The sequence below is a fragment of the Hippichthys cyanospilos genome, chromosome 3 (genome assembly GCF_059441005.1).
Source record: "Hippichthys cyanospilos isolate Australia breed blue-spotted pipefish chromosome 3, RoL_Hcya_1.0, whole genome shotgun sequence".
Classification (NCBI taxonomy): domain Eukaryota; kingdom Metazoa; phylum Chordata; class Actinopteri; order Syngnathiformes; family Syngnathidae; genus Hippichthys; species Hippichthys cyanospilos.
The window spans coordinates 1859894-1887500 of NC_142371.1; the positions used below are offsets into that span (position 1 = coordinate 1859894).

General features: G+C 38.9%; 3 protein-coding genes and 1 long non-coding RNA gene across 7 annotated transcripts in view; all 4 read left to right on the forward strand.

Moving 5' to 3' along the window:
- The first annotated feature begins 42 nt into the window (after positions 1-42).
- On the forward strand, positions 43-9066 carry LOC148425385 (G protein-coupled receptor 20-like). Its single transcript, XM_088411295.1, has 8 exons — positions 43-64; positions 1432-1551; positions 5773-6023; positions 6111-6377; positions 7215-7459; positions 7643-7727; positions 7806-7931; positions 8645-9066. The coding sequence occupies exons 3-8, from the start codon at positions 5820-5822 to the stop codon at positions 8825-8827; spliced, it is 1110 nt and encodes a 369-aa protein (XP_088267421.1). The 5' UTR covers positions 43-64; positions 1432-1551; positions 5773-5819; the 3' UTR covers positions 8828-9066.
- A 771-nt stretch (positions 9067-9837) lies between these two features.
- LOC148425386 (polyamine-transporter SLC45A4-like) lies at positions 9838-23018 on the forward strand. 3 transcript variants are annotated; one of them, XM_088411292.1, is made up of 14 exons: positions 9838-10001; positions 11044-11316; positions 12845-13104; positions 16053-16241; positions 16324-16503; positions 17997-18655; positions 18763-18918; positions 19031-19279; positions 19397-19516; positions 19620-19719; positions 19843-19923; positions 20003-20133; positions 20780-20848; positions 21220-23018. In XM_088411292.1, the coding sequence occupies exons 3-14, from the start codon at positions 12894-12896 to the stop codon at positions 21523-21525; spliced, it is 2451 nt and encodes an 816-aa protein (XP_088267418.1). In that variant the 5' UTR covers positions 9838-10001; positions 11044-11316; positions 12845-12893; the 3' UTR covers positions 21526-23018. The 3 variants fall into 3 exon arrangements, with proteins under 3 accessions (XP_088267418.1, XP_088267420.1, XP_088267419.1); XM_088411294.1 differs by having other exon boundaries at positions 18766-18918; XM_088411293.1 differs by lacking the exon at positions 9838-10001 and adding an exon at positions 10194-10217.
- Positions 23019-23029: 11 nt separating this feature from the next.
- LOC148425387 (uncharacterized) lies at positions 23030-26506 on the forward strand. Its single transcript, XR_015865169.1, has 4 exons — positions 23030-23069; positions 23449-23484; positions 23810-23853; positions 26097-26506. It is a non-coding gene; the product is annotated as an uncharacterized LOC148425387 (long non-coding RNA).
- Positions 26507-26853: 347 nt separating this feature from the next.
- Positions 26854-27607, forward strand: part of LOC148425388 (DENN domain-containing protein 3-like) — a 13761-nt gene continuing 13007 nt past the window's right edge. The window contains exons 1-3 of one of the 2 annotated variants that reach the window (XM_088411296.1): positions 26854-26964; positions 27039-27225; positions 27392-27502. In XM_088411296.1, the coding sequence (XP_088267422.1) occupies positions 26881-26964; positions 27039-27225; positions 27392-27502 (382 nt within the window). In that variant the 5' untranslated portion in view covers positions 26854-26880. The remainder of the gene's footprint in view (positions 26965-27038; positions 27226-27391; positions 27503-27607) is intronic. The other variant, XM_088411297.1, reaches the window with a different exon arrangement.

Consider the following 27607-nt stretch of genomic DNA (forward strand, 5'->3'; position numbering starts at 1 on the left):
AAACCAGGAGATACAAACCTGTCTCAGTCTGTCAGATGGGATGTAGCAGAGGACTGAGGCTGAGGTAGAAAGGACTTCAGACACTATGCATCGTCAAAGTGATACCACAACACTTCGTAAACAGAACTCATTTTTCCAAAAACGTCATTTTTCAGGAAACCCAAAACGGCATGCTTGTGCAACCATTAACATCGAATGAAACAGCAAAAATAGATATGTAGTTGTTCATATATTTTAAGATATCTAAAACAAATACTGTCGTTCTTTTATGGGAGGCTCTCTGCTCGCAACAAAGGAGCGTCAACCTAGTGTTTGTGACATATCTTGCTTTAAATATGTAGATTGAAATAAAATGATTTTAAAATACACCGACAAAAATGTAACATAAAATATATTTGTCATGTATAGGCCACACTATACACTGGCCGCAGATTGTGCGCAGATTTTTTTTTTTTATATATATAAAAATCTGGCCGCAGATTTTTTTTTTTTTTTTTTTTTTTAAAGGAAAGCTTTTTTCACACTGCCTGGTCACGGCAACATCATGCCTTCAACACAGACCGAACATCCCTGCATGCTTAGAAAAAGGTGTAGCACCAAAATATTTTCAACATAACATGACGCACTCGGATTGTTAGAATTCACACAACAGCACAATGCTTGTTTATGATTACGAAGAGAGAATGCCTCCTAGTGGCGACTAAAATAGAAGTTCAAACTCAAGAATCAATCATTGGACAGCATCTTCTCTTTGATTATAGACGATACCCTTCTGGTGGTTAGTAAAAACAACTGCAGATAAACTGCAATGGATTATAAGGCACAGGGTTCGAAGTGTGAGGGAAAGAAAGTAGCGGCTTTTAGTCAGAAATGTACGGTAGTTGCAGAAGGAGATCCCAGAACTGATGATAAAATACCTTACGAGAGGGTAAACTGTTCAGATGATTGATTGCATTGTAAATAAAAGAAATCATATTGTAAAGAAAAGTTAACTGTTCCTGTCACACCATTAAATTAGATTTGCTGATACCTGCAGAAACTGGTCAAATTTCACCTACACTTCACCTTCCCTCTTTTTGGAACCATTGCCTTAGGCCACCATTTGCCCATTTTGCGTGAGCCGCGAAATTATCGTCCAGTTCAGATGTATATGCATGTCTGATCACAATGTAAACAGATACTCAGACTTCCTGTGTGAGGTCCAAACAGTGGAGATATTTAAAGTGGGTGAGAAGAAGGGAGGGATACACTGAAGAGGGAGATGGGAAGTTAAGAGGGATGTTAATAGGTGGAGAAAGACAGATACTGAAAGGGAGAATAGCACACAGTAGAAAATGTTAGTGAATTCTCTATGGAAACAATGCACAGAGCAGCAGCAGAAAAGAAACTAAAAGAACAGAAGATGATGATCGTTTCTCTGAACCTGTTTAGAACAAGTTGAGCCAAGACAATGAATGCAAAAACCCGCTTAGAAACCATCACTGCATCAAGGATTTGAGCCAGTGCCCACCATGCAGACTATGTGACTATCCTGTTGGGCTTTATCTCAAGGTATGTCTGAAAAAGATTTTCTCTATTGTATTGCCTTTACACTTCATCTGGTTTGCAAGAAGCGCAATGAAAAGATGCTTGCGTTTAGCATTAAATACCACCCAGTATCAAGTGTTTACTGCTTTTAATATTACACTACAATACTCATTTTGCATACAAAGTTTATTTATGATAGGAGTTTTACATAAATGTGTAGTGTTGAGGCAAACCTACAGTGTTGTATTCCCATTGCCCATTTTGTTTTTTCCTACAAGTGGACTTTTCCTGCAACCAGAACAGTTATGACACTTAAATCAAAAGATATTGCAGCTACAAAATGTGTCAATTGCCTTAAGGGGCTGTGATGCAATAAGATGATGCTGGGCAGCATGAGATCTTTATTCCATCACTCCCTTGCTATAGTCTTCTAAGGCTTTTTCACAGACACACACATACACACAAGTACAAGTTTATAGAGACTCCCACGCTGCTGGAATTTATTTGTGAAGTGCTTCTGAGCCCTCTGGACTCATCTCCGTGTCTCTTTGTAGCCATTGCCTCACCACTGTATTTGATGTCCTATATACAGCAACATGCTGACAGTATGAATTGATGTATTGGTTTGAAAAATGCACTAAATAAATGTAGAGTCCATTAGAAGGCCACACAACCGCAGTTCCTAAAACTATAAATATATACAGAGTGTGTCTTATGAGTAACCCGTCAATGTTTAAAAATTTTATGATTTATCACAGGAAATATTAGTATCAATTGTAAATTTCAATGAAACTCTTCAAAAATTTGGTCAGTGATGCTGGTTGACTTCTAATTTGGTCATATAAATCGATTTTCCTTGCATACTCTACTGTTGAAAAATTGGAGAAGATTTAAACTTCAAATATCACAAACCTATTAAGACATAGGTGTCCAACTCCAGTCCTTGAGAGCCGGTATCTTGCATGTTTTCCAGGTTTCTCCTCCGAACACTACTGATTCAAATGTTTAGCTAGGTGTGCAGGAGCTTGAAAAGTCAAGTTTATTTGTATAACCCTGAATCACCGCAGTCTCAAAGGGCTTCACAGGTGGAAAAGTCAAAAACCCCATCTGGGGAAAATAAGAAACCTTCAGAAGGGACTGCAGGTGGGAGAAGCCCCCTTCCAAGATCAACAAGTTGCAGAAGAGTGCTATATTAGGCAGAATATGAGCCTAAACATTTGCACCAACAGTGTTAGAGAGAGAAACATTAAAAACATGCAGGATAACCGCCCTCGAGGACTTGAGTTTGACACCTGTGCCTTCAGAGGTCAGGAAATTCAAGCTATCAACTATTTAAAATGCACAGCTGTAAACTGAACCTCGTTCCACATAATAAAGATGACTGAAAAAATATCCTGATGTGCAAAGCTACCATCTGGGCAAAAGTAGTTGGAGAATCTAAATTCTAAAACGTCTTCAGTTTTGCTTAACACTTATTGTTTAGAAAAGAATTCTATCAACATTTATTCATGATGTTGATGACTGAAGTATTAATCTACAATTGAGGAACTTTTTTATATAATAAAAAAGGACGATGAATTAGAGGGTGTTTTGAAACGTTTGGCTGGTACTATTATGGAAAATAAATTTATTTATTCCAACCCTAAACTGTAGCCATTATAAAACCTTAATTAAAGAGGTTTATTAGGGATGTTCCACACCAGATTTTTCAGACCAATACTGAACTCTTGAGTATGCAACAACAGATACCATTAGTACTTTTGATACAGTAATCCTCTAAAAAATAGCTGATCGTTTTAAAGAGAACCCTCCCTATACCAAGATATCATTATGCTTCAAATGCAATGAAAATAACCTAAATTTAATATCCCAATGTGTAATTTCTAAATTCCATCATACTGCTCCAAGAGTGGCCGATACCAGTATTGGCTGCCATTGCAAACACCAAAACATTGAAGGCCAGGTATTGGCCCAATATTCTGATTTCATAATGGTACTTACTACTTACCCTTTCTCACCATTTACAAAGGCGTTCTGTCATACACATGTAAAAAGAATTAACCACTGCTTATTAATATGAAAAACAACCTGCCCATAAAAGCTGCTGGTGTTCATGTATGTTGTGTTTAGTATTTGTATACAGTACGTCTGTGCCTGCTTATACAGTATTCTAATAGGCAGCCAGGTTTTCTTATGTTATGTTCATTGCTATCTTATGTTATGTGGCATGTTATGTCTTTGCCATCACTGGCACCCTTCAGTTATGGCATCATAAAAATAACACATATCGCACTTTTACATTTAAAGTAAAAGCCATGTAATATGGGAAAAAATCTGGCTTCTCAAATTTAGCTTTCAGATGCTCACTGGAACTGTAGATGATGTAAATTAGTAAAAAAAAACATCTCCACCAAGTAACTTTTTCTCCTGTGGAAAATGGAAAATATGGACAACAAATTTATGAGCTGAAATGTCTCCTTTGGTTGGCTGCAAAAATAATGCCTTTTCGCTGACGATTTGTTTCTGCTGTGCAATAGGTAAAGGTCACAAAGATGTATCACATATCATTGTCGTTTCTCTCTGAACATTGTTTCTCTTGTTGCTTTTTACAATGAAGACATACTGCCCGGTTAAGATGAATTATTTCAAATGCGACTAAAAGGCGATGTCATTGTGACATCATTTTTTTTCTTTTGCCTCAAAGACCAGTCACATTATTCACATTACAGTACAGCATGTCATCAAGTCTAAATAAAATCTGCTAGCTGGTGCATTAAAGTTTCAATTATTGTTAGACAGAATGCGTATGTTTTGAAAAATTCTTTTAGCTTTATGGAACATAATATCTACTGTATAGTCTATGTTTTCTTTTAATTTTCATAGCTTTCACGCTTGTCAGAACCTAGTTGACAATATATGACTGGTATTTAATATAAATTAAAAAACAAAACATTTTGCTCAGATCCATTTACCGACTATCCAAAAATGCCCATCCCCATTAAATGCAGTCATTTACTTCCTGTCACTGTTGAGATGAGCTCATCTCTAAATGTTTCTCTTGATGAAAACTACTTAAATGAATAATCTTTTTTGTATATTCCCTTTGCTCTGGGCAATAAACAACATAATAAATAGATAGCCCAAATAAACTGAAGTTGGCCCTAAATTTAGCTTGATATTGTTGACATGCCAACAGCAACAACTACACTGAAGCTGAGGATTAAAATAATGCCCCCCTCCCACCCCCAAATAAATAAATAAATGTCTCTTCCTTTGATGCACTGCTGTTGTACACCACAAGAAATGAATGGTACCATTATATCCCATTGGACGTATTGATTGGTCATTTCATTTTTCCTGATAGGCAAAATAATGAAACGCTATTTGTTGTATAATTGCTCCAATAAGTGGAGGACAATCATACAAGATATCCATTCATTCACTCATTTTTGTTTTCCACAGCTGCTCAGGGTCATGGGAATTTATCTCATCTGATTTTAGGCAAAAGACAGACGACACTCTCCAACGGTTGCAAGCGAAGTTATAATCGCTTTTAATTAATTTTTTTTCATTTTCACTACCCCTATTTTAATTCTTTTTAACTTTTGTATTTCAATTAGGTTTTATTTTTAGAATGGGATTATCTATTTTTTATAGTTTTATGTTTTTCCAAAATACTTCATTTTAGCTAAGCTTTTAGTAGTTTGTGTATTACTTTTAGATTTTTTTTCTTAAATTTTTGAGTAGTTGTGGAGTAAAAGATAAAAAAACGAGGTCACCATGTAAACTATAATTCACTAAAAACTGTTTCGCCTTCTTTCTTCCATATAGCTGTACTGTAATACTGAAGAAAATGTTTATTAATTCAACTAAAAAAGCTCATGTTTGAATTTAAATGACCATGACAAAATCTAATGACATTTCCGCAACAATCATAGTGAGGTTTTAGTTGGTTTACAAATGTGAAAAGTAGCTTTATTTTACTTATCTTAATAAAAAGCACTGTTTGGTTCTCTTTTTTTTTTGCATAAAATGGCAAAAGTCTTCAATCACAATCAAGCAGATCAAATCTGAGTAAAGTATAACAATAAGTATAAAGCAAAAATACATTCAGTATACGCAACAAGGTTTTAAATCTCTCCACTCGAAAAATGTGAAAATGAATGCAAGAACATCTTTTTCTGCACGTATTCTCTAAACCATGGATGGGATTTGCACTTTGCTCATGTCATAATCTTTATTCAGGGTTTCATCATCCTCAGCAACCTTAATCATCATCATCCGTGTCTGTCATGATCACTGAAAGTTCAAACTGCACAGCATCATGGAGCATTACCAACACTTCCCTTGTCAGCCCCGCGGGTGTTTCCAGTGTCAGCAACACAAGTGGCATGGGAGCTTATCTTCAAAAATTAGCTTATTTGGATGAGGGACTTTACAAAGACTTCTATGGACTTTGGATTGCACTCATGGTCATAAATTCCCTCATTTTCTTGGTATGTACCATGTATTGTTTGTTTAAATGGATCATTTTGGCTCAGAATTGTTCATTCCCTGTTTGACTTGGCCGCCTCCTATTTCAGGTGGGCATGGTGCTCAACACGTTGGCTCTTTATGTGTTCTGTTTCCGCACCAAGCAAAAGAGCACTTCAGTGATCTACACCATCAATCTGGCCGTGACGGACCTGTTGGTCAATCTCTCGCTGCCGACTCGCATCCTGCTTTACTACAGTGGAGGATCTTGCCTCACCTGTTTCTACTTGCACATCTTCAGCTACTTTGTCAACATGTATTGCAGCATCCTTTTCCTCACCTGTATATGTGTGGATCGTTACCTCGCCATAGTGCAGGCAAGTCTCTTGAATCTGTAAAGCTTGATAGTCGACAGAAAATTGCAGTTCATCTAAAAACAATGTTTCTTTGCTCCTTTGGTCTTTCAGTAATCAATTTCCTTTTAATATTTTTGACTTGTGTGGTCATTGATACAACTGATCACAATGATCAAGAGTTCACTTTTGTAAGCAACCAAAAAATGAAATAATATCCTATACAAACGTGTGTAACATACTTTATTGCTAAAATGAAGAATAGAGAAACAAATTGCATTTTCTTACTCTATAGTACAGCATATTTTTCACTTTTTATAAAGGAAGTCAACCCAACACTTTTCTACACCATATGTTCTATGCACCCCCACTAACTAATACTACAATGGTGAAATTGGAATTAGACTGTAAAAGATACTCGCCTTAATCAATCCCATGAGGCAGCCATTTTGCAAGTGGCTGTCAATGAAAATGACACCACCAATCATGGCTCACCTGTTTTCTGATTTTAACTTGTAAGTAGAATCCTTTTTTTTTCTTTTTAAATATGTATATCAGTATACATTTCTTTTCACATTGATATGCAAAACTTTATATTTAAATTACGACTGCAACTAACGATTATTATTTGTTGATTCCGCTCTAATTTGAATCATTTAAGTACAATTTTGTTTCTCTTTTCCTATAGAATTGTAAATGTTCAAATTACATCATGTTAAAGTGGCTTATATTAATCAATTCACAACTCTCCATTTTTTAATTCATTTTAGGCCAGTTGGATTAGTCAGTCTAGGCATGTTCTCTGATAACACTTGATGTAAATTGTTTTGAATAAAAACTAACATTTTGATGTCCTTACAGGTTGAAGCGTCCCGTCGGTGGCGCAGCGCCAGCGTGGCCAAATGTGTCTGTGTGTCTGTGTGGCTGTTCGCCATCGTGGTCACCTACTCATTCCTCTCCACGGCCTTCCAACATGCAGGCTGCTGCCTCTCCACGCTCCTCTTCCTCACCATCACTGAGTTCTTTCTACCACTTGTCGTCATTGTTGTGTTCACCCTGCGGATTGTATGGGCACTTGCCGATCATCGCCTGATGCAGCAGAGCAGGTACGGATAACAGATGTGAAGGTAAAGCTTACTATGCAATAAGATCTTATGGCATGCGTTTGGATTGGATGAAATTATTGATATATAATTTATTGATGTTGCAAAAAAAGTATTTGGTAAAGGAAAGTTAATACATAGCAAAATAAGTGCAAGATTAAATTGTGTCCTTGTTTACCCTTGTAGGAAGAGACGGAGGAGGGCCGCCCAGTTGCTTACCACGGTGCTGATCATCTTCACTGTCTGCTTCACCCCATTCCACGTACGACAGGTGGGTGAGAAGAACTGACACGCTCTTATCCATCGCAACTGTCAAGTAGTGACATTGCAATGTGTATTCGCCTGGAAGGTGGTTGTGTATTTCTACCCAGATATGCCTCACCATGCCATCATCTACCATTTGACCGTCACACTCAGCAGTCTGAATAGCTGCATGGATCCTGTGGTCTACTGCTTTGTGACTAACAACTTCCAGGTAGGGTTACGACTTCAGCTTCATGGTGAAAAAAAATCTTAACCTAACTTAAATTAAACCAGCATGTTGTTAATACACACACACACACACACACACACATATATATATATATATATATATATATATATATATATATATATATATATATATATATATATATATATATATATATATATATATATATATATATATATATATATTTTATATAGTCACGCTAAATAAAATTAAAGGACTGAGATGTTGTTGCACAACTGTGCACACCCTCTAATAACTGTTAAAAAAAATAAAGTTCAGTTTTTCTAGTTGGCTTTTCCTGACTTGTGTTTTCATTCCAGTAAAATCCAGCAGGCTTTATGCTACCAATGACTGCTATTTTGAACTGTTCAAAATTGAGGCCACTCAGTGAAAGATATAATGAATACATTAACTCCCCGGGCTGCCCTCTCATTTACACTTTAGGCATGTCTACCAGACACCTAGTACTGACAGGCCCTGTGGTAACTGTATACTGTGTTGTTTTGCTTTTATTTGTGCTATACTCTTTTCTTTCTGTTCTCTGACACACCTTTTGTTCTCTCACTGGATTCCCAATAATTTTCCTACTATAAGGATTCACCACCATTTTACAACACCATGAAGCTGAACAGTAGAGGATTTCAAAACACTATTTAATGAGTCATGCAGTCATAACAGGCTGTAATTTTACTGCACAGGCAACTATGAAGAATATTTTTCGGCGTGTAGAGGCAGAACAAAGCAGTGGTGACATCATCAGCATGCAGCACAGCTCCAAGGCCTCAGGAGGGAAAGGCGCCACGGCCGGCCCTAATGTGATCATGATGGGCATGATTCCCCCATCACTGCAGAAAGGATCGCCGATGATTCAGAAATTGTAAAACACTTGAGGAATTTGCAGCATTAACTGTGGGACGGACACCGTATTGGACATCATTGAAGAGTACTGATATGACAAATACAATCAATTACGGGGATGGTGAAGACTCACTTCAATGCTGACATTTTACATTGCAGATGGAAGCAAAGCAGTGAAGATTTGAATGGCCATAAATCAAATGCCGTCATTAACAAAAAGGCTTGACGGAAGGGATGAAGAGGCATGAAAGACAGCATTTAAAATAAGAAAAACAGACCACAATTCTCCCTGTTCGGACAAATATTTTTATGGCTTCTTCGGACCATTAACGATAACCGCTTTTGTACAACAGAGGGCAGCATTTTTGAGAGAACATTTCTGAAACACTACTGTACAGTGCGCAACACCTGTCATAAACGCCACAAAAGCTCAACTAGCATTACAAAGTACTGTACTGTTCTTTAATGTGTGAAGATCTTCCTCATCTGTGAAATTCTACCTATTTTGAACACGGATAATGCGTTTCAAACAGAATTCACCTTATGCCCTGATCTAACCACCGGGCTTGTTTGAGAAGTCAAACCAATTAAGCAAAATGTCTGCTCCAACTACAAAAATATGTTTTCCCCGGTTTGATATTGGAATTAAGTAAATAGCTATAATTTTTACATTTGCACCAAGATATAATAATGAGTAAAAAAAAATTAAAATGTATGGATAGGAATAATAATTAGATGCACGCTATCTATTAAATAGAAACAATTTGGTGAAAGTCCCATATGGATACAAAACTATCATTTTATTTTGTTGTGCATGTTAAAGCATTGTAAATACTATCTCTTTAGCTAAACCATCTTTGCTTTTTATTAACTATCTTTTACTTTTCAATGATCATCATTTTTGTACATTTGTTTCGTGATGCGTTTAATGATTTCGTCACCTTCCGGAAATGAAACGTATGGTGACGAAACTCCCTCGCGATCCTGGCCACGCCTCTCTTTGTTACTGTGGAAACCAGTGAGGTTGAGGTGGCGGTGGGGGGGGTTTACTGTAGTCTCGAGTGAAGCGGTTAAGCGTACTCATTTTAGCTGCCAAAGGTTAGCCAAACTCGCTAGCCTAAATTGAGAGCTTCGCTGTCCACGGTATCGAAGGCGGTTCGCGGCGAAGAAGGGGCGTGTATGAAAGAACATCCTCAGGTATGTTTTGGCATCTTTACCCTTTCGTCCCTAGCGTGGAATTACTCAAGTTAGCGTTTAACTGCAGGTTAGCGTTTTAAGTTTAACGCTAGCCAATGAGTCAAAGGTTCAGCTGGACTTGAAAATGTCTTAAATGCTTTGTGCGTTACCTGCCAACCTCCTGCTTGTATTAAACGCACACGGAAGAATAAGGGGAGCATCTCGTAACATCGACAGGTAAAGACAACCTACTAAAGCATGCCCCGACTGGCTCCAACAGTTTCCACTAATACCATTCATTCCCAGGTAGGGAACATTTGTTCCCACGCTGCTCCCCGGAGAAGTGAAAATGTTCGAAATTTGAAATTTGATGCAAGTCGAGGCTTAAATACTGACATGGCCAAGTCGTCCAGTTTATTTAATGGCAGCTCATCAATGGGTTGTCAGTATGCCGTTGCAAAGCCTTAATCAGACTTTTTGTGTCATCGCTTTTGGCATACAGTCAGCTTGCTGTGATGTTTTCCTGTGGGGGCAATATCTCACTCTATGGGCCATATTTTGGGGGACACTTGCCTCACATGTTGCTCAGAGTAGAATTTAATTATCAGAAGTACTGTATACTCCTGCTGACTTTCTTGAAGATTGCACTGGTTCTGTTAACAACAAAGAGAACACATTTGAAACATTGAATTTGCTAGTCATCATTCTAATGTTCAAAGTTCCTAAGGGGCATGTTTGCAAGGTTATCTTGGGTTAGCTATATCAATACTTCATAGTTGCATGTATACTTTTCGTTCTTAAACTTATTAACTACAGCAGTCACAAGTGTCATTTGCAGCTGTGATTTAAACATAAGATACCGTAATGCGGAGATCAGCCAGGGTGTCTACTAAGCCACCATTCTGTCCCTGCGTCTTTGCTCAAAGGCTGATGGTTTATTCAGATAAGTTTGATTTGCAATCTTGCCTTTAATGGTTCATGTGGCTGCAGTAAAGACCATGTTTATGCATGTGGAAAATAATCTCAACTCTCAACATACGGTTTCCCTTCCATTTCTTTCTAGGTGGCTGCCCTTGTCAAGGAATTTATACAAGTTTTGGCTCCAAGCAGCCTTTCCTGCTGACTCGGATACTCAAAATCTTGCACAATCCAAAAGCTTCCACTGTAACTACAGTCCCTAAGTAAATCCAAAACCCAACCCTGCATACCCCTTCTGGTTTTTATAATATTAAGAAAGACCTCTGCGTCACTGCTGAGTTACAGAATCTTTTTCACTTATCAAACCTTCCGAAAGTAGGATGGATGGGATAGGATTTTCATTATCACACATTTGCAGGTAAGTGGTTTAGCTAATGCAAGCAAGAAAAATGTCTTTACAGTATGTAAACAAAATGTCTTTGTAGTATATACTACCCTGTACAGGACGTACAGTGCCTTGTGAAATTATTAGCTCCCATGAACTTACTGAAATGTTGCCACATTTCAGCCTTAACACTTTAAGCGCCAAAGTAGCAGAACAATATCAAGCAACTTCCAGTATCACAAACCATTTTCAAGCTACAACCTTTTAAAATAGTGATACGAAAATGGAATATTTTACACTATTGAAACAAAAACCCTGGTGTCTAAAGTATTAAAACATATACGGTATATTGTATTTTTCAATGAACAGGTATATTTTTGGGGAGATTTTCATAAATGAGGTACACAAGGAAAAATGCAAACGAATACAGAAACTGTGTCAAACTTTATTCAACTTGAATTTGTCATCCATACATAAGGCACACCTAATCATAAGGCACTGTCCATTTTTTGCTAAAGTTGAAGCATTCAAAGTTCGCCTTATAGTCCAAAAAATAAGGCTTTCGTGGAGAATCAGCATCAAGTAGGAGACAGTTGCAATGTGAAACAAAAGTAATGATTGTTAAAGCCGTCTGGCTTTTAAAGTTTCCTGATGAGTTCTGAATGATCTAATGTTAACCTAAATCTCTGATGAATAATAGTCCACCTTATCTATTCTCAGCATGAATGCAACATCTTTGTGTTGGTCACAGTCTGTTAAGAGTATACTTGTAGGGATTGGATCAGACACAAATCTCACGAGACGCGATATCTCACGAGATTAAGCCCACGAATACGGAACAAGATGAAATAAGAATTTTGCAAGATTTGTGATATAAGATAATATTGGGAGCATTCCTAGTACTAAAGAGTTTGTGGAAATGCATACAGATCCTGTTATTTGCATTGTATGGCCAATTTTTTTCACTGTTTTTTGTCTACTGACAACATTTTACCTTCCTTTTCTCACCAACATTTTTCATGTCAGAGCAGGAATTAGCAGTGTATTCTACTGTATTGTACCTTGTTACTAAAAAAAACAGCCAAAGGAAAAATAATCTTGTGCTGTGCAGGGACAAAAAAATCTCGTGGTGTTATAATCTTGCAAGATTTTGACCCATGAGAGTTCATCTCTTCCCTGGTAAAACAGCAACACACCAGTCAGGTCCTGGATAAAGTTGTGGAGGCAACTGTTAATCACACAATGCATTAACAGTTGTGGAAGAATCAAGAATCAAATACCATACCAGTCCCCTCAACGGGACGCATGTGACGTTTGCAACATGAGTCGTGAGAAACTGTGATGTCATTTTCAGTCCACTGAAAGTGGTAACATGGCTGCCCTCCGAGATGGATTAAAAAAAAAAAAAAGCCACACACACAATTTTAGTCAGATTATTGTGTTTATGCTATAGCCTGAGTACTGAGTGATATGAATAGTTGAAGGTTTGAAGGTGAATGCGAAGCTCTTCTTTGCCGGTGAAAAGTGAAAATGTCCTTATTGTTTTTTGTATCGCTTACAGAGCCATAACCACAAATTAATTCAACAAGGAAGCGCATAGCAACACACCGATGGGAGAACTGGTGGCCTTTGGTCCGAAAAGGAAGCCAATGGAAGACAACTGTGAAAGTGAAACAGAGGATGCGCAGGAAGCATCAAGTGACAGCAAAGGCACGCAGATCCCCCTGCACCGCTGGGTAATGCACGGCGCGGTCATGTTTGGACGGGAATTTTGCTACGCTTTGGAAACTGCCCTGGTCACACCGGTGTTGCTCCAGATAGGTAAGAAGACAACGGACGACCCCTACTTTTAAGTACTGTACTTGCTATTCGAGGTGCTTAAATCGACTGGTGACTTTATTGCCCGCAGCAATCAACCACTTTATTCATTTTATTTTATTCAATCTTTTGTTTGAAGTTTTGAGAATCAAATATTAACTCTTGAGTTTGTCACATTAATTTCAGATGAGGTGAGGTTTGATTTTTATTGTGTAACATTTTATCGCATGGGTGTTCAAACCTGGTCTTCGAGGACGACTTTCCTGCATGTTTTTCATTTTTTCAGTCCGCCAATGCCTTCGATTTAAATCATCAGGATCGTTAGCTACCTTCCACTGATCTTGCTGATGAGTTGAGCATTTGAATCGGGTGTGTTGGAGGACGCAAACATCAAAAGTTTGAGGACTATTTTTGGACACCCATAACTTTTTTTCTTTTTCTTTTGACTTTTGTGATTGTTTTTATGTTGATGTTTGTTTTTAGAAGTGATCAGCTGTGTTGGTTGAAAGGAAACATCGAAAACAGGCTGGGTTGTGGCTCTCAAGGCCCGGACTTGGCCAGTAGTCCTTCACTAAACAGACTCGCATTGTTCTAAATTAAACAATTACAAGCATCTGCTTTTATTTTTGTAAACAATGATCACTATAGTTTGGCCTATTTTCTGATTTTTCCAGTCAAAACAAGTAAGTGAATCATAAAAAAATGTTGGTGCATTTCATGCACTGGCTATTTGGATTTTTTATTTTTATGTAATTTTTTTTTAATTTTGAAAAAAAAAAAGTTGGAAATTGAAACATGTTTTTTCAATATCCAATTCATCAAATAACAAATATCCTAGAAACTTAGTTCAAACCTTATTGGGGGTTTTGGGGATCTCAAATTAGTTTTTTTAATCTGGTTGGTGAGTGTCCTCAGAAGTGGGGAAATTTAACTGCCGAATTTACTAGAATGTCGTGTTCGTCAAAATACAGCCTTTAACTAAATCAGTATGGTCACTAACAAGTCAATGCTAGTGCATCCTTATAGTGTGCAAATACCATTTTTGACTGTTCGAACTTTATCAGAAACTCTGTTAGGTTGATAAGTAAACACTCTTGCAGTATGTTATTTAACTGCACCTATGCACTGTGTTTACTTTTGGTTCAAAGCTTATGAACAGCTCTGTTTGCACTGCATACCAGGTAACTAAGTAAAAGTCATAAATTGGCAAGGCCTCACTGTTAATTCAGCAAGCTTTTATTGCATCATTAATTTATTGCATTAACTGCTTTTAGCAGTGCCCATCTCCACACTTAAAATTCCCCGCAAGAGTAATGGGCTAACAGCAGAACTGTTTGGGAACTGGCCTGGCATAGCGGATGTGTTGCAGCATACTGTCATGTAACCTGCATGCCCAGCAATAGTTATCAGCAATGTCAATAGCAAATGGAACAAAGGCACTTTTTCCTGGTATGTCAAGAATGTCCAGCACAGCGCATTTCAGCTCCACCGTCTTTTTCCGCCTTTGCAATATTGAGCAAAAGATTAGGTTTAAAACCCTATTCATGGTGTAATGGAGGAATTTACATTTTCTAAGCATCCAGCTTTGCGGGGCTGTTTCCCATCCGCTGGAAACGCAGATGCAGTTTGTTTGTGAATTGTTGTCTTTTTCTTGGGCGTATCCTGTAGTGGTAATTTCTCCAGTGGTATGAAAACGTTTTGGTAAACAATCAAAGAAGTATGCATCCACCACAAATTTTATTTGATCAACTTTTGAGAAGAAAAGTCCTGCTAAGTGGTTATTAAAAAAAAAAAAAAAAAGATCAGCCAATCTAGCCAATGTTTTTCAATGCCATGCGACAAAAGAATACATTTGCTTTTCAATTTAAGAGCAAAATAATTGGAACATGAAGTACATAATTCTAAAGTGAATTCCCAACTTTTATTTGTATGCACATGATTTAATAATAAAAAAAAAACAGACTGAAAAGATTAAGAAATACAGACTTCTTTAAAAATAATAACAATAATAGCTGTTTTTTGTTGTTGTTTTTTTAGTGGTCCTACAGCAGTATGTTAGCTTTTGGTATAATTTTTCACAGATGTTATTTTGGTGAGATTTGAGATGAATGCGCTATTTGTTGCCAAATAGTGTCTTACAATGCCTCACTTGTTTTGTTTGTGTTTTAAGAATTAGCCACCACTCAACAGTGTTGGAGTTGGTGAAAGCAAATTTATTGAGACGAATGTATACAAATTGCAGCAGCGTCCTTGCTTGCTCCCCTCCATGCATTGCAACTGTTGCTGCAAATGTGTTGACTTAAGACTGCAGAGGAAGGCCGCGTGGGTAACAAGTTCTTCCCGTGAGAACCAGCCAGTTGACTGGCTCGGAATCCAATGGAGACAAAAACAAAGCACCACTTCTCTAAAAGGGATGGAAAAACCTTGGCCGTTGTTTTGAAGGCGGCCTAATGTGAATGTGTGTACTGTAATGTAACAAAATATGTGTACTTAAACGTGGAGGTCTTATGGTGGCTGACTGGCTGATATGTCTTGCAATAAGTCACCGAATAGTCAAACTACATTCATTTATGCACGGAATTATATGTGTGTCACTAGACAGAAAAAAGTTGTAGGAAATTAGGTTTAAAAAAAAAAAACACACATAGTGGTGTGTTTGCCTACTTCAAATGCGTCCCACTCAAATCTAAGTCGCTCCATGACAAAAATATAAATTGTTGTTCAACAGCATTTGTGCCAAAGCGGCTTCACAAAGATGCCTTATAGAGAAGCAATTCATTGAAATGACACATTTTGCAAATGATGACAACTCTCGACTATTTCTGCCCTGTGATGGAGACTGAATCAGTTATAAGGTTCTTTTGTCAAAGTCAACATTTGAGCATCCTGTGACCTCTCCTTGAAGAGCATTTAATGAATGAATTGACTCTATTGTGTGTGTTTTGTCCCAGGCTTGCCTGAGCAGTATTACAGCCTCACTTGGTTCCTCAGTCCTATCTTTGGTCTCATATTCACACCTGTGATGGGATCAGCAAGCGACCGCTGTACGCTACGATGGGGTCGGAGGAGACCATTCATACTGGCTTTGTGTGTTGGTGTACTCCTCGGTATGGCATTGTTCTTAAATGGATCATTAATTGGTGAGGTGAAATTTAATTACTAGAACATGTCACTCACCGCGAATAATGCCACTGAATGATGTATTATGCAAATGTGTTCCAGGCCTTTCCATCGGCGATCGTCCCAGTAGCCAGCCAATGGGCATCGTCCTCACAGTTTTGGGAGTGGTGGTGCTGGACTTTTGTGCTGATGCGTGTGATGGACCCATCAGGGCTTACCTTCTTGACGTTGCGGACACAGAGGAGCAAGATCTGGCCCTAAATATCCACGCCTTTTCAGCAAGTAATGATTTCAGCATGTCTTCTCAGAACATACAAGTGAATTCTCAGCTGGTGGGTGACGACTCATAGATTGCTCGCAGACTAATATTGAGTCATGGGCAGAGAGTCCTTGCTTTATGCTATCGTCAAAATTATGAACTGCACGCAGTAAAATATACCAGCTTGTTTAGTGTCATAACAATAGGTGGGCAACGGGTCGCCCAGCACAAGAAAGCACACGCAGGTGTACGGCACTGTATATAAACAGTCTGTCCAACTGGAAGATGGGTGCCATCTTGCAGCCCAGCCCGCATAACACACACTATGCAACAGTATACACCCGCCTTATTATCAATGTATGTTGCTTTCCCACTCCCTGAATAATCTGACATTCATCATGAAAATTGCTGGAAGACAGTCTTGTCACTGTTTTTTCTTATTTTTACAATTACAACAAATCTCTTGAAGAGGTAAACGGGTGAATCGCAGGGTAAAAATAGATGCTATATTCTGTGTCTATTTGAACATTTTTATGTCCAGATTTCTCTGTACCACACCTTGTTACTTCAACTTTTTCAACCAGAGAGCTCATCGCCTTTGATTTACTGCTAAGTTGGCCATCTGCTTTGACAACAGCTTGTAATTTTGGCCTCATAGTAGTTGCAGTTCCAGAAACAGCAAGCGGCAACCACACAGGAGAGAGAAAGACATTGGAAGAAAATTGTTAGCATACAGTACATGGATGGTGATGACACGACAGCTCATTTAAAAATATTTGTATCCTTGGCAATAGCTTTGGTAATGTGAGTGAGTTGTGATAAAAAGTAAGAAGGATGGAGATGAGAAACTGGGTGCATCAAGGGAGATCCCTTGGCAGTCTGGGACAAGAGAACTGAGAGATATGTTTGGGCACGTCTAAGTCATCCTCTACTAAAAGCTTTATCGAAGACTTAAAAACATAAAACTAAGTTTTCTCTTGAGTAAAAATGTTATCTGCCCTCAGGACTGAATCAGGAAGATGGTTCCATAGGTGAAAAAACCTGATAGCTCCGTACTGTAACTCCCAAATGTATTTTAGCTAGCGCAGAAGAAATATGATCTCTTTTCCTGGATCTTGTTAGAACATGTGCAGTGGCATTTTGGACCAACAAGACAGTCTTTAGTTTCAAACTTACTTGAGCAACCCGTTCTGAGTGAATTATAATCATTCACACTGTTTTTTTGCATTAGCGAGCAGCAAAAAATGGCAGTTAATTTTAGAAAAAATCTTTTGCTATTGGAAAAAAATTTGCTATTGACACTTGTTGGGGGGAGATTCTTCCCGTTTATGGTTAAAAAAAAAAAGCGCAAACTATTAAATGCTGATGGTTTCACATCTGACCAAACAAGATTTGTAAAATGCGTTGACACCCTATTACCTGTATTTTTGTTTTAAAAATATGATCTACTAGAAAGGCGTATAATGAAGCATTATGTGGCATCCAAACAATCATGCCATTGTTGTGTTCTCTGCAGGTCTTGGTGGCGCTTTGGGCTACATGCTAGGTGGTCTCGACTGGACTGGCACAGCTCTGGGCCAAGCGTTTAAGTCGCAGCAGCAAGTGCTCTTCCTTTTTGCAGCCATCATCTTCATTACCTCTGTCATATTGCATATGTTCAGTATCCCAGAGAAGCAATTTGTGGCATCCCAGCAGCTTAACATCGCAGGAAGAAGGGATTCAACCAGCCAATCATCTTACCGACTGGCTAGTCACACACCACCGCTTCTGGAAGTCATTGCAGAAGAAGACTCGCCATGCAGAGAGAACCGCCAATCAGATCCTGATGTCAAGGAACTGGACTTTCTGGCAATGGAACGAATGCGGAGTAAAAGCGATTCAGTCTTAGCCATGCCAGACACGAAAATCAAGCTGGACCCTGACCTTGACCTACAGGTCCAACTATTCTTGCCAGAGCTAACCCAAGCGTTACCAGAAGTCCAGGAAAATCTAGAAGATGTTTTCAAGCCTTCGAATCAGAGTATTGGTTCTTTGAGTCCTGGTGGATCACCTAAACCGACAGATGGAATGGTAGTTGTGAATTCTGGAGATTCTGCCTTATCTGAGCTGAAGGGTCAGACTAATGGTCCTCCTGAAGTTAGTCCTGCCTCTGAAGCCTCACACGTGAAACCAAAGGTTCATCAAGCACTTCTATTATGTCATTTATTGCATGCTCAAATGAAGGGAAGCATTTTGTTTTGAAGGAACGATAAGATGAGTGCTTTCGTATCTCTCCTGTTAAGCAGACAAAGACGGCTAATGGTGTCGGTGTCAATGTTGGCTTCTACCCCACCGAGAACTGCAATGCAAATAGAAACCATACCAACAACAAAACTTTCACTCGGCTCCTCAGTGCCACAGCGTCTCCACGGCCACACAAACATACATTCTACCGACAAGTAAGACACATTTTCGAATTGTCTTTTTTGAAGGAGTGTGAATTGTAAAACAAAAAAAAACAAACAAAAAAAACCCACTCGGAATTCAAATTGGTGTTTCCTGTTTGTTCAGCCCTCTTTCACTTTCTCCTACTACGGACGAGTGGGATCCCAGCGTCACCGACTGCGACGGACAGCCACCTCAAGCCCTCCGCCAATCACCACTTCCCGCAGTCTGAATGATCTGAGCGATCTGCAGCTGCATGCAAACAGGCGGGAGTTTCGGCTCTCGCAAAACAGTCTGTCTTCAGAAGGTTCTAGCAGCGATGGCGAGCCCAGCAGGGGCACAACAGTACGACTGCTCTGGTTGTCAATGCTGAAGGTGAAGGATAATTTAAATATTATTTCCAATGTCATCATTATCATCCCTTATGTTTATGAACTGTGTTTTTATGAAATGACAATCTTTCCTGTTCTCTTTTGGCTGTATTCTCTACAGATGCCCAAGCAGCTGTGGAGGCTGTGTGTATGTCACCTGGTCACATGGTTCGCCTATATAGCTCAAGCAGTCTTCTACACAGATTTTATGGGACAAGTCATCTTTAACGGTGACCCCAAGGTACACACTCACTCCAGTTTGCAAACGGCTTTAACATTGGGTACATGTGTGAGGTTAATTTAAGATGATGTTCACTTAATCTGCATGAATATTGTTTTCTCAGGCACCGTCCAATTCCACAGAGTTCCAGAATTACAACAGTGGAGTCCAGATGGGGTGCTGGGGCCTTGTGGTTAATGCGGCAACTGCTGCTGTTTGCTCAGGTATAAATGCACAAGTACAAATGAACATTTCAAGACAATAATTGACTCCGTTATCACCATGATGTCTCTAATCAGTGATACAATTACCCTTCCATCTTATGTGTCTGTTGCTTTTTCAACCAGCCATCCTTCAGAAGTACCTGGATAACTTTGACCTGAGCATCAAGGTCATATACATTGTGGGAACTTTGGGTTTTGCATTAGGTGAGATTACGGGACACAATGAACAGCGGAAATCTGATAGCGTCGCCTACATACAGTATGTGTGCCTTTCTAACCTTAGGAACTGCAGTGATGGCTATCTTTCCAAATGTATATGTTGCCATGGTGATGATCAGCAGCATGGGTATCATCTCCATGAGCATGTCCTACTGTCCTTATGCCTTACTAGGACAGTATCATGAAATTAAAGAGGTACTTACCGCATCCAAAGTTTTTAAAAACGCATGTACAACAGTGCCTTGAGATACGAGTGACCCTGTCTTTTTTGAGCAGTAATTCATTGGTTGGCTGAGGTGCAGGTGACTAAACTCCCTTCACAAGTGGCATTTTGGCAGATGGAATTTGTAAATATTGTTCAAAAAGAGCCCTCAAGCTGCTCATTGCTACACACAAGTTGACAAACTAAACATAATACAAAGAGAATGACATATTACAACAACATAGCCTCCACTACCTGAATGCTAACTTAAATGGGAAACGTGGCAGTTTTATTCATCTTTAGGTGATGGGATATTGAGCACAAATATTGTTAGAAACCATGTAAAAACTACTTCCCAAGCTTACATTTCTAATCCTTGGCTAATTTTAGTGCCATATATATATATATATGTTAAAAGTAGGTGAGATGTTTCAATAAACCTTATGTGAACTGTACATTTGTCTGTCAAAACAGAAATGGATGAATGGCTTTTTTCCTCAATACGAAAAGATGATTTCAGAAACAAGCATTTTGAGTTAATAAACCTCGTATGTCTCGGCACAACTGTCTCATCACTAAACAGAAAAACTGAATTTGCTTGATAATGTTAACATTCTCTTCTTTCTTGGTTTTTGGCAGTTCATCCACCACAGTCCAGCAAACACTAAAAGAGGTTTTGGGATTGACTGCGCTATCCTATCTTGCCAAGTGAGTTAAGCCCATTACTGTTATTCCAACGTGAGGAGCAACCTCAAAATTCACTAGCAATGAGAGTGTTAGCTTATTTATTGCCAGCCTCCTAAAAGAAGATGTTTGATATCTATAGCTGTCAGTGGTAGTGAATGAGTTTAAGACAATGCTTCTCAATTCTCTTTTGCCACGTGAAAATCATTTGAAATTCCAACTAGGCCTTTCTGAGGAAACATGGTGAACATGTAGTTAGCACAGTCCCGAGGTTCTTGGATTCAAATCTTTACTCAGGCTGTCTTGTCTGCTACATTCCAACCGTGACCTCATTGAAGACAAGTGCTAGAAAATGGATGGATATTCCAGGCCATTTAATGTTTGTATGTTTCCAGGTGTATATAAGCCAGATCCTGGTCGCATCGGCGCTGGGAGCGGTCATCGAGGCCATCGGCAGTGTGCGAGTCATTCCAATGGTGGCGTCTGGCAGCTCCTTCCTCGGCTTCCTTGCCGCTTGTTTCCTGGTTATTTACCCCGACGAGGGGCCGGAGGGCTCAGGCAAGGATTCCAGGGACCCGGAGTTGACCTTTTTGGCAGTGGAGCCGGGCCACAATGAAGACCATGGTGGTGAGAGGTTGGCTCTGCAGAAGCTGGCAGACAGAGAAGGCCTTAAGAATACCGAAAAGAACTCAGTCGTTTGAACATTACACAAGTGTTGTCGGAAAAAGACTTGAGGCTGAGATGGAAACATTGGAAAAAAAATAAGCACAGCATCATAGCGGGGATTGGATTTGCACAATGTTGTCTCGTTTGTGTGACGAGTGTGTTCTGCACGTTCCATAGCTACCTCAGTCAAACAAGTTCATGTGGACTAGATGGGCTGTACCAGACAGGAAGTGCATTTAGCTAACTTCTAATATGGGAAGCACGCATAGCACTTTGTGTGTGTCTCATTCCTGAACTGGTGATGCTGCAGTATTTTGTAATGCCTTCAAACTGTATCACTGATCGCAGTGCTGTGCTCTCTTAGACTGTGACGCCAGTGGCATTTAATCGCATCGAGAAATGATACAGGATGCCAATTGTACACATTTTCAACCGCAATTTTCCTAGCTCACGAGCACACCTTTGGGAGTCAACTTCTTATGACTGACCCATCTCTCTAAGATTGTTGCCATTTTTATTTATTTTTGTTTTACCTCCCGTGGTTTTTAATCATATGTTGGGATTAGTAGTAGTAGGGATTAGTGCCCTTTAAATAAGAATTAGGCTAGTCTTCCAGCCTGAGAAAACCTTAACACCACAAAATATGCAAGGTTATTCAGGAGTTGTAATTCTTCTATGCAGTCTGATAAGTTACTGTAAGTGCCTTTTAGTGCTGAAGGGTCAAAGTAGGCAAAGTGGTTAGTTTTTAAGTCATAATTTGAGTTGTGAAACTATTTACACAGCAAACCTCATAGAACTCAGGACATGATGGCGATTAATATTTGAAGAGAACAGCAGATTCCTTGCTGTGATTCACCAAAGGACTTTGGTTTGTTATCCTGCTGGTACCAGTGGCACGTTGAAGCCTCAAACAGGGCGTGTCTTTTTGTGTGTGTGTGTGTGTGTGTGTGTGTGTGTGTATGTGAAAAGTTTGGATTTTTTTGTGCATGTCAAGACCTTTTAAGGTTTGTTACCTGCGTTCCTTTCAGTTTTGAATTGAAAGTTAATCCACCAGTTTGGGGTGGTTTTCTTTTTTATTTTTTTTTTGCTGTACAGATTTTTCTTATCAAAGATTTAAACTGTTTTCAAAACAAATACTCAAAAAGGATAAACCCAACTAAAGTTGTCTGTCGTTTCTGAACAACACATTCCATCTGGACACATTCGGGGCCTCCTTTTTGTTTTGACCACAGTAGGGAAAAAAGTGATGGTACTCTCCTTATTCAACTGTTGTCAGATAAATTGTGCAGATGATAACAGCGGATTATTTATTTATTTATAGAGAATAGGTATTAAGAAAAAAAAAAAACAAGCGAATTGTTTGGGCCATGTTTTGTCAATCACAGTCGACAATCACGGAAAACCATTTATACACTAAACCATTTAAAGAGGAATATAAACTGTTTACTTTCACATCATAGTGGACGTCTAACTACTGCTTGCTTCTGTGTCAATGAATCATGGGAAATAAATTTCAGACCAAAGGCAATCTTGAGTGTTCTGAGCCTCTGGCAGCATGTTTCCAAAGTGGGAAAGCGAGGTATGTTGTGCCTATTGATTTTCAGTTTTATGAACAAGGGGTTGTACAAAAAAAAAAGATATGTTCCAACCATGTTTCGTACTGTTGAATTACCATCCAAGATAACATTTATCAAAATTGAAAGTAGCCACCAGTCATCAAATTGACTCGTGATTAAATTTGTTATAAATAGTTCCTGCTGAGAATTAATTACATATTTTTTAGCGCACCTGACACGTACCATTTCTGTGTTTGTGTGTGTGTGTTTTTTTTTTTTTTTAATATATTTGGTCATGTGCAAAGCTCGTCCAGTTGGCACCTGCCAACGGTGGACAGGTGGAAACGTGTGCCCTATTACAACAATGGCATAATGTCCATGTTTTTTTTTCCTTTACTGCAGAGGTGGTGTGAGTGTCACAAAGTGCAAGGGAGAAATGTAAGTAGAGAATGTCCCTTGATCTTATGTGAAGTCCCAGTATGTTTGAAGCTAAAATTAAGGATCGGTTAGGCCATACTGCAGACTACAAATCGAATTAATTTATTGAGTCTCCTTGGAATAATACTGAATAGTGCATACGGGGAATGTACGCCCTCTACTGCTTAATTGTGAAACAGCAATTTGGAGGTTATTTTTTTCTTACATCACGTGCGTTTGTGTTACAAGTGAATCTTAATAAGTTGGTAAGTCACATGAAATTACAAACTGCTGCTGTCGGTGCGCATGATTTTTTTTTTCTTCTTGGTCTTTTCTTGTTATTCAGTGTGCTGCTTGATGAAGGGCTGCACTGGTCTGTTTGATGAAGAGGTAAGTGATGCTCACGCAAACGTGAGACCTGTTCATTTTAGGTATCAAAATTGGGTTGGGAAACAGCATCTTAGATTCACGTCAAATACGCACCTATATTGTAGAAATATGCATCAATAGCCAATAAAAGAAATATGCGTCAATAGACGCATTTTTTTTTCTTTTAACTTCAGTCATGGGACAGTTTTTGATAGAGTTAAGTGGAAAAAAAACCAACGCTTTAATGGATGAAAGATCGAGCGTGTTTATATAATGTAAACACTGTAACGTGTTAACAGGACCTTTGTACTGTATATCTATTTTCGTACGGCTGTGTATTTCAATGACTACATTTGCAGCCAATAGTAGAGCAGGATTTGCACGTTAATTTATCATAGCAATATTGATGTCCATAATATGGAGAACAAAAAGGTACTTTGTATGTTTCCTGGGTTTGATGACATGCTGTGTTTGTATGGTCTTCATGGGAGTCACAAAGAAAAATATCTGGGGTGATTGTTTAGATCTACAGCATGAACACAAAATATGTGAATTATCACACTTTTTGTAACAGTCGAAGCAGTACGTGATTTCAGTGCAGTAATTCCCCTCAAAGCTCATACTTGTTATTTCACTTTTCACTGCAATCAAGGACCTGATTGCTGGCTCACATTCAGTTCAGACAACAGTTACTGTAGCACTAGTACAGTATTTCAATCAGACACATGTTCTCACCTCTTGATGTCAGAAGGTGCATTTAATCCAGTGCTTCTCAATTCGATTTTGCAAAGCCCCCAGGAAAGAACAGGAAAGAAAAAAACATTTTGCAATCCCCCACTTGCCACACCGACCATAAATAAAATTATTATTATAAAAATGGTATATGTATACCTAAAACTGTATCCCTTTTAACACTGACACAAGGAAAAAGCTATATATATATATATATATATAAATAAATATATAAAACGTAACTACTTTTGTTTTTACAGCATTTATACAGGTTAAAGCTTTGTCTAAGCCAGGGGGGTCAAACATAGGTTTGCCGGTTCTGGCCCCTACTAGCTTGGTGCTCAACTAAACAATAAATGCTGATATCTTGGGTTCCATTCCCACTAAGTGACCACCAATATGAATTATGAATGGTTGTCCATCTCTAATTGTTGTCTGTGATATAAGAAATGGTTTGTTGGATGTTATTAAGAATGAGGGATGTTTAAGGAAGATGAAGAAGCAAGCTATATAATTAGTCCCATTCCACGTCAAGCTCGTAAAAGGATTATGCATTGCAATTTGTTCAACAAAGAGAACAACGTTACGCAAGTCCAGCTGTGGTGTGCAGCGCAATTAACAGTCATGCGCTTCTATTAATGTGGTATCAGGGCAGTTATAATAACAGCAGCATTTATGTATGGAAGCATGAATGTTATGGTAAATTCATACATTTGTATCGCCTGCATCTTTAAATAGCGCTAGAATGACATGCATTCTTATCTGCTGTTGTGGGCAACTTTTGGCTGTTCTGTAGCCTTTCTGAATCTAAGATGCACGTTTAATTGCAGTATTTTTTCTTACATCGCCACAATTGATTTGAAATGAAGATTTAGAAACTCACGGTACAAGTGTGGTTAGCGCATCTGCCTCACAGTTCAGAGGTTGACAACTTTTCTGTGTTTGCATGTTGTCCGTGTGCCTGCATGGGTTTTCTCCAGGTACTCCTCCCACGTTCCCAAACAACATGCACTGTAGGTATATTAGACACTCCAAATTGCCCTTAAGTGTGTTTGGGTTGTGAATGGTTGTTTGTACCACGCCTACTGCCCGAAGACAGCTGGGATAGGCTCCAGCATGCCCAAGACCCGTGAGGATAAACGGCCAAGAAAATGGATGGATGTTTTTGACCTCCTTCTTGTGCCTGTATTTCATATACAAAATACCAGCGGCTGAGGAAAAACAACCAATGAGATGTAGAAGGTCTAACTCTGGTGGCATTCGACGAACACAATAATCACCAGCACTTTTATGTACAGGTTTTATTAATACATTATTTTAGTACAATTTTACTACCCTTTATTAACTATGCCCACTGCTGTAGCTTTTGTCCAGCAAAGTCACAAATGTAAAACTTTATCAAAACCAATTATATTTACATTCATCACACTTGATTATCGATTTCCTGCAATAACATGCAGGGAGGTTCGGGAGGTTCTCTGAACAGCCATTTGAATTGACTCCCATGAAAAGCCATTTGGGACTTTCTGCAGGATTTCAAGCTACGCGTACTGAAGACAGGAAGACCCTTGAAAATGATGACGCAACTGAATACTGTATGAAGGAAGGGTCTTGTTCAGGATCTTGAGGGTTTGTTTTCAAAAGGTAGTAGTTTAACATTTTCAAATACCCGAAATTTTGGACAACAAGCCGCGTCGACATGTAAGCAGCAAAAAAACCAAACTTTAAGACACTTGCTGTGAAATCAGATATTTTATGCAGGTAGATGGTATATGTATTTTTTCGTTTTATTTATTTAGAACATATTTTAGCTGCCTGCTTGAAACAACATCCTATCTTCAACAGACTGAACATGCCTGCAAGATTAACACCAACATAATTCCAGCCAAACTCCAGCAGAATACTGCAGTAATATAGTAATATAGTCATCGTAATATATCAGTTCAACCTCAAACGCAGAGCTCAAATCATGAGAAGAACATTGCAGCTTGTAGTCCAAAATTTACAATAACTTGAATCTCCTGGAAACAGAGGATATATGCTTAGAATGTGATAAAACGTGAACAAAATACAAACCTGTAATCCCTTAATGATTAACACCATCTTCTGTAAATCTGAAAAAGCAGAAAGTCTACCGATTTTAATCTGACTCAACTAGCAGCACTACTTTGAATGTTTTTCATCACTGGCTAAAACAATAACGTGTTTGTGTCTAAATTGCCTGTCAAGTCCCTCCCACTTTTTTTTTTCCTCTTGTAGCTTGTATTGCGTGATCAAATGTGAAGGCTTTGTTCACAGTCTGAGTTTGTGTCAGCAATGACGGACCATCTTCCTTCCCCTCTTCTGGAGGCCTGCGTGGTAGTGGGAGCATCCAGTGAGAAACTACAAGAACTCTGCCAGGTATTTTTCACATCTCAAACATAATGTACAGGTTGGATGGACTGATGAAGACTTATCTTCCAAATTTCTTGAAGACCGTGAGCTGTCAGGGAAGCCCGAAGCGCATCATTTTGGAACCGGAGGTCCTACACGTCCTGGCGCCTCCGTTTGTCAGCAGGCCACAAGCTGAGAGTGAAGTGGGGAGGTCACGTGGGAGGAGGTATCGGACTTTGATAAGAAAGAAGAGGAAAAGATCTTCATCCCTGACAACAGGTGTCCAAGGTTTGAAATTAGACTTACAAAGTTTCAGTATTTTTACCAGTACTTGCTGTTTTTTAACCAGTGGCTGATTTATTTCGCCCGAAATCCATACATCCTTAACATTTTGATCCGTGTTGCATGACTCAACTTTCTTTCTTTTTTTTTTTCTTGTGTCCTACTCCTACAGCACATCACAAGTGTGCAGGCGGCGATATAGCGAACGGGCGAAAAAGCAGTGATGATATTACTGTTCCCAAAAAAATCGACCTCACAGCTTTACCTCAACTCTGCTTCCCAGGTATAGCACATTATATTGTACAGCAGTGGTCCCCAACCACTGGTCCGCGGCCCGGTACGGGTCCATGGATCAACTGGTACCGGGCCGCGTGGGCGGCACTTGGAA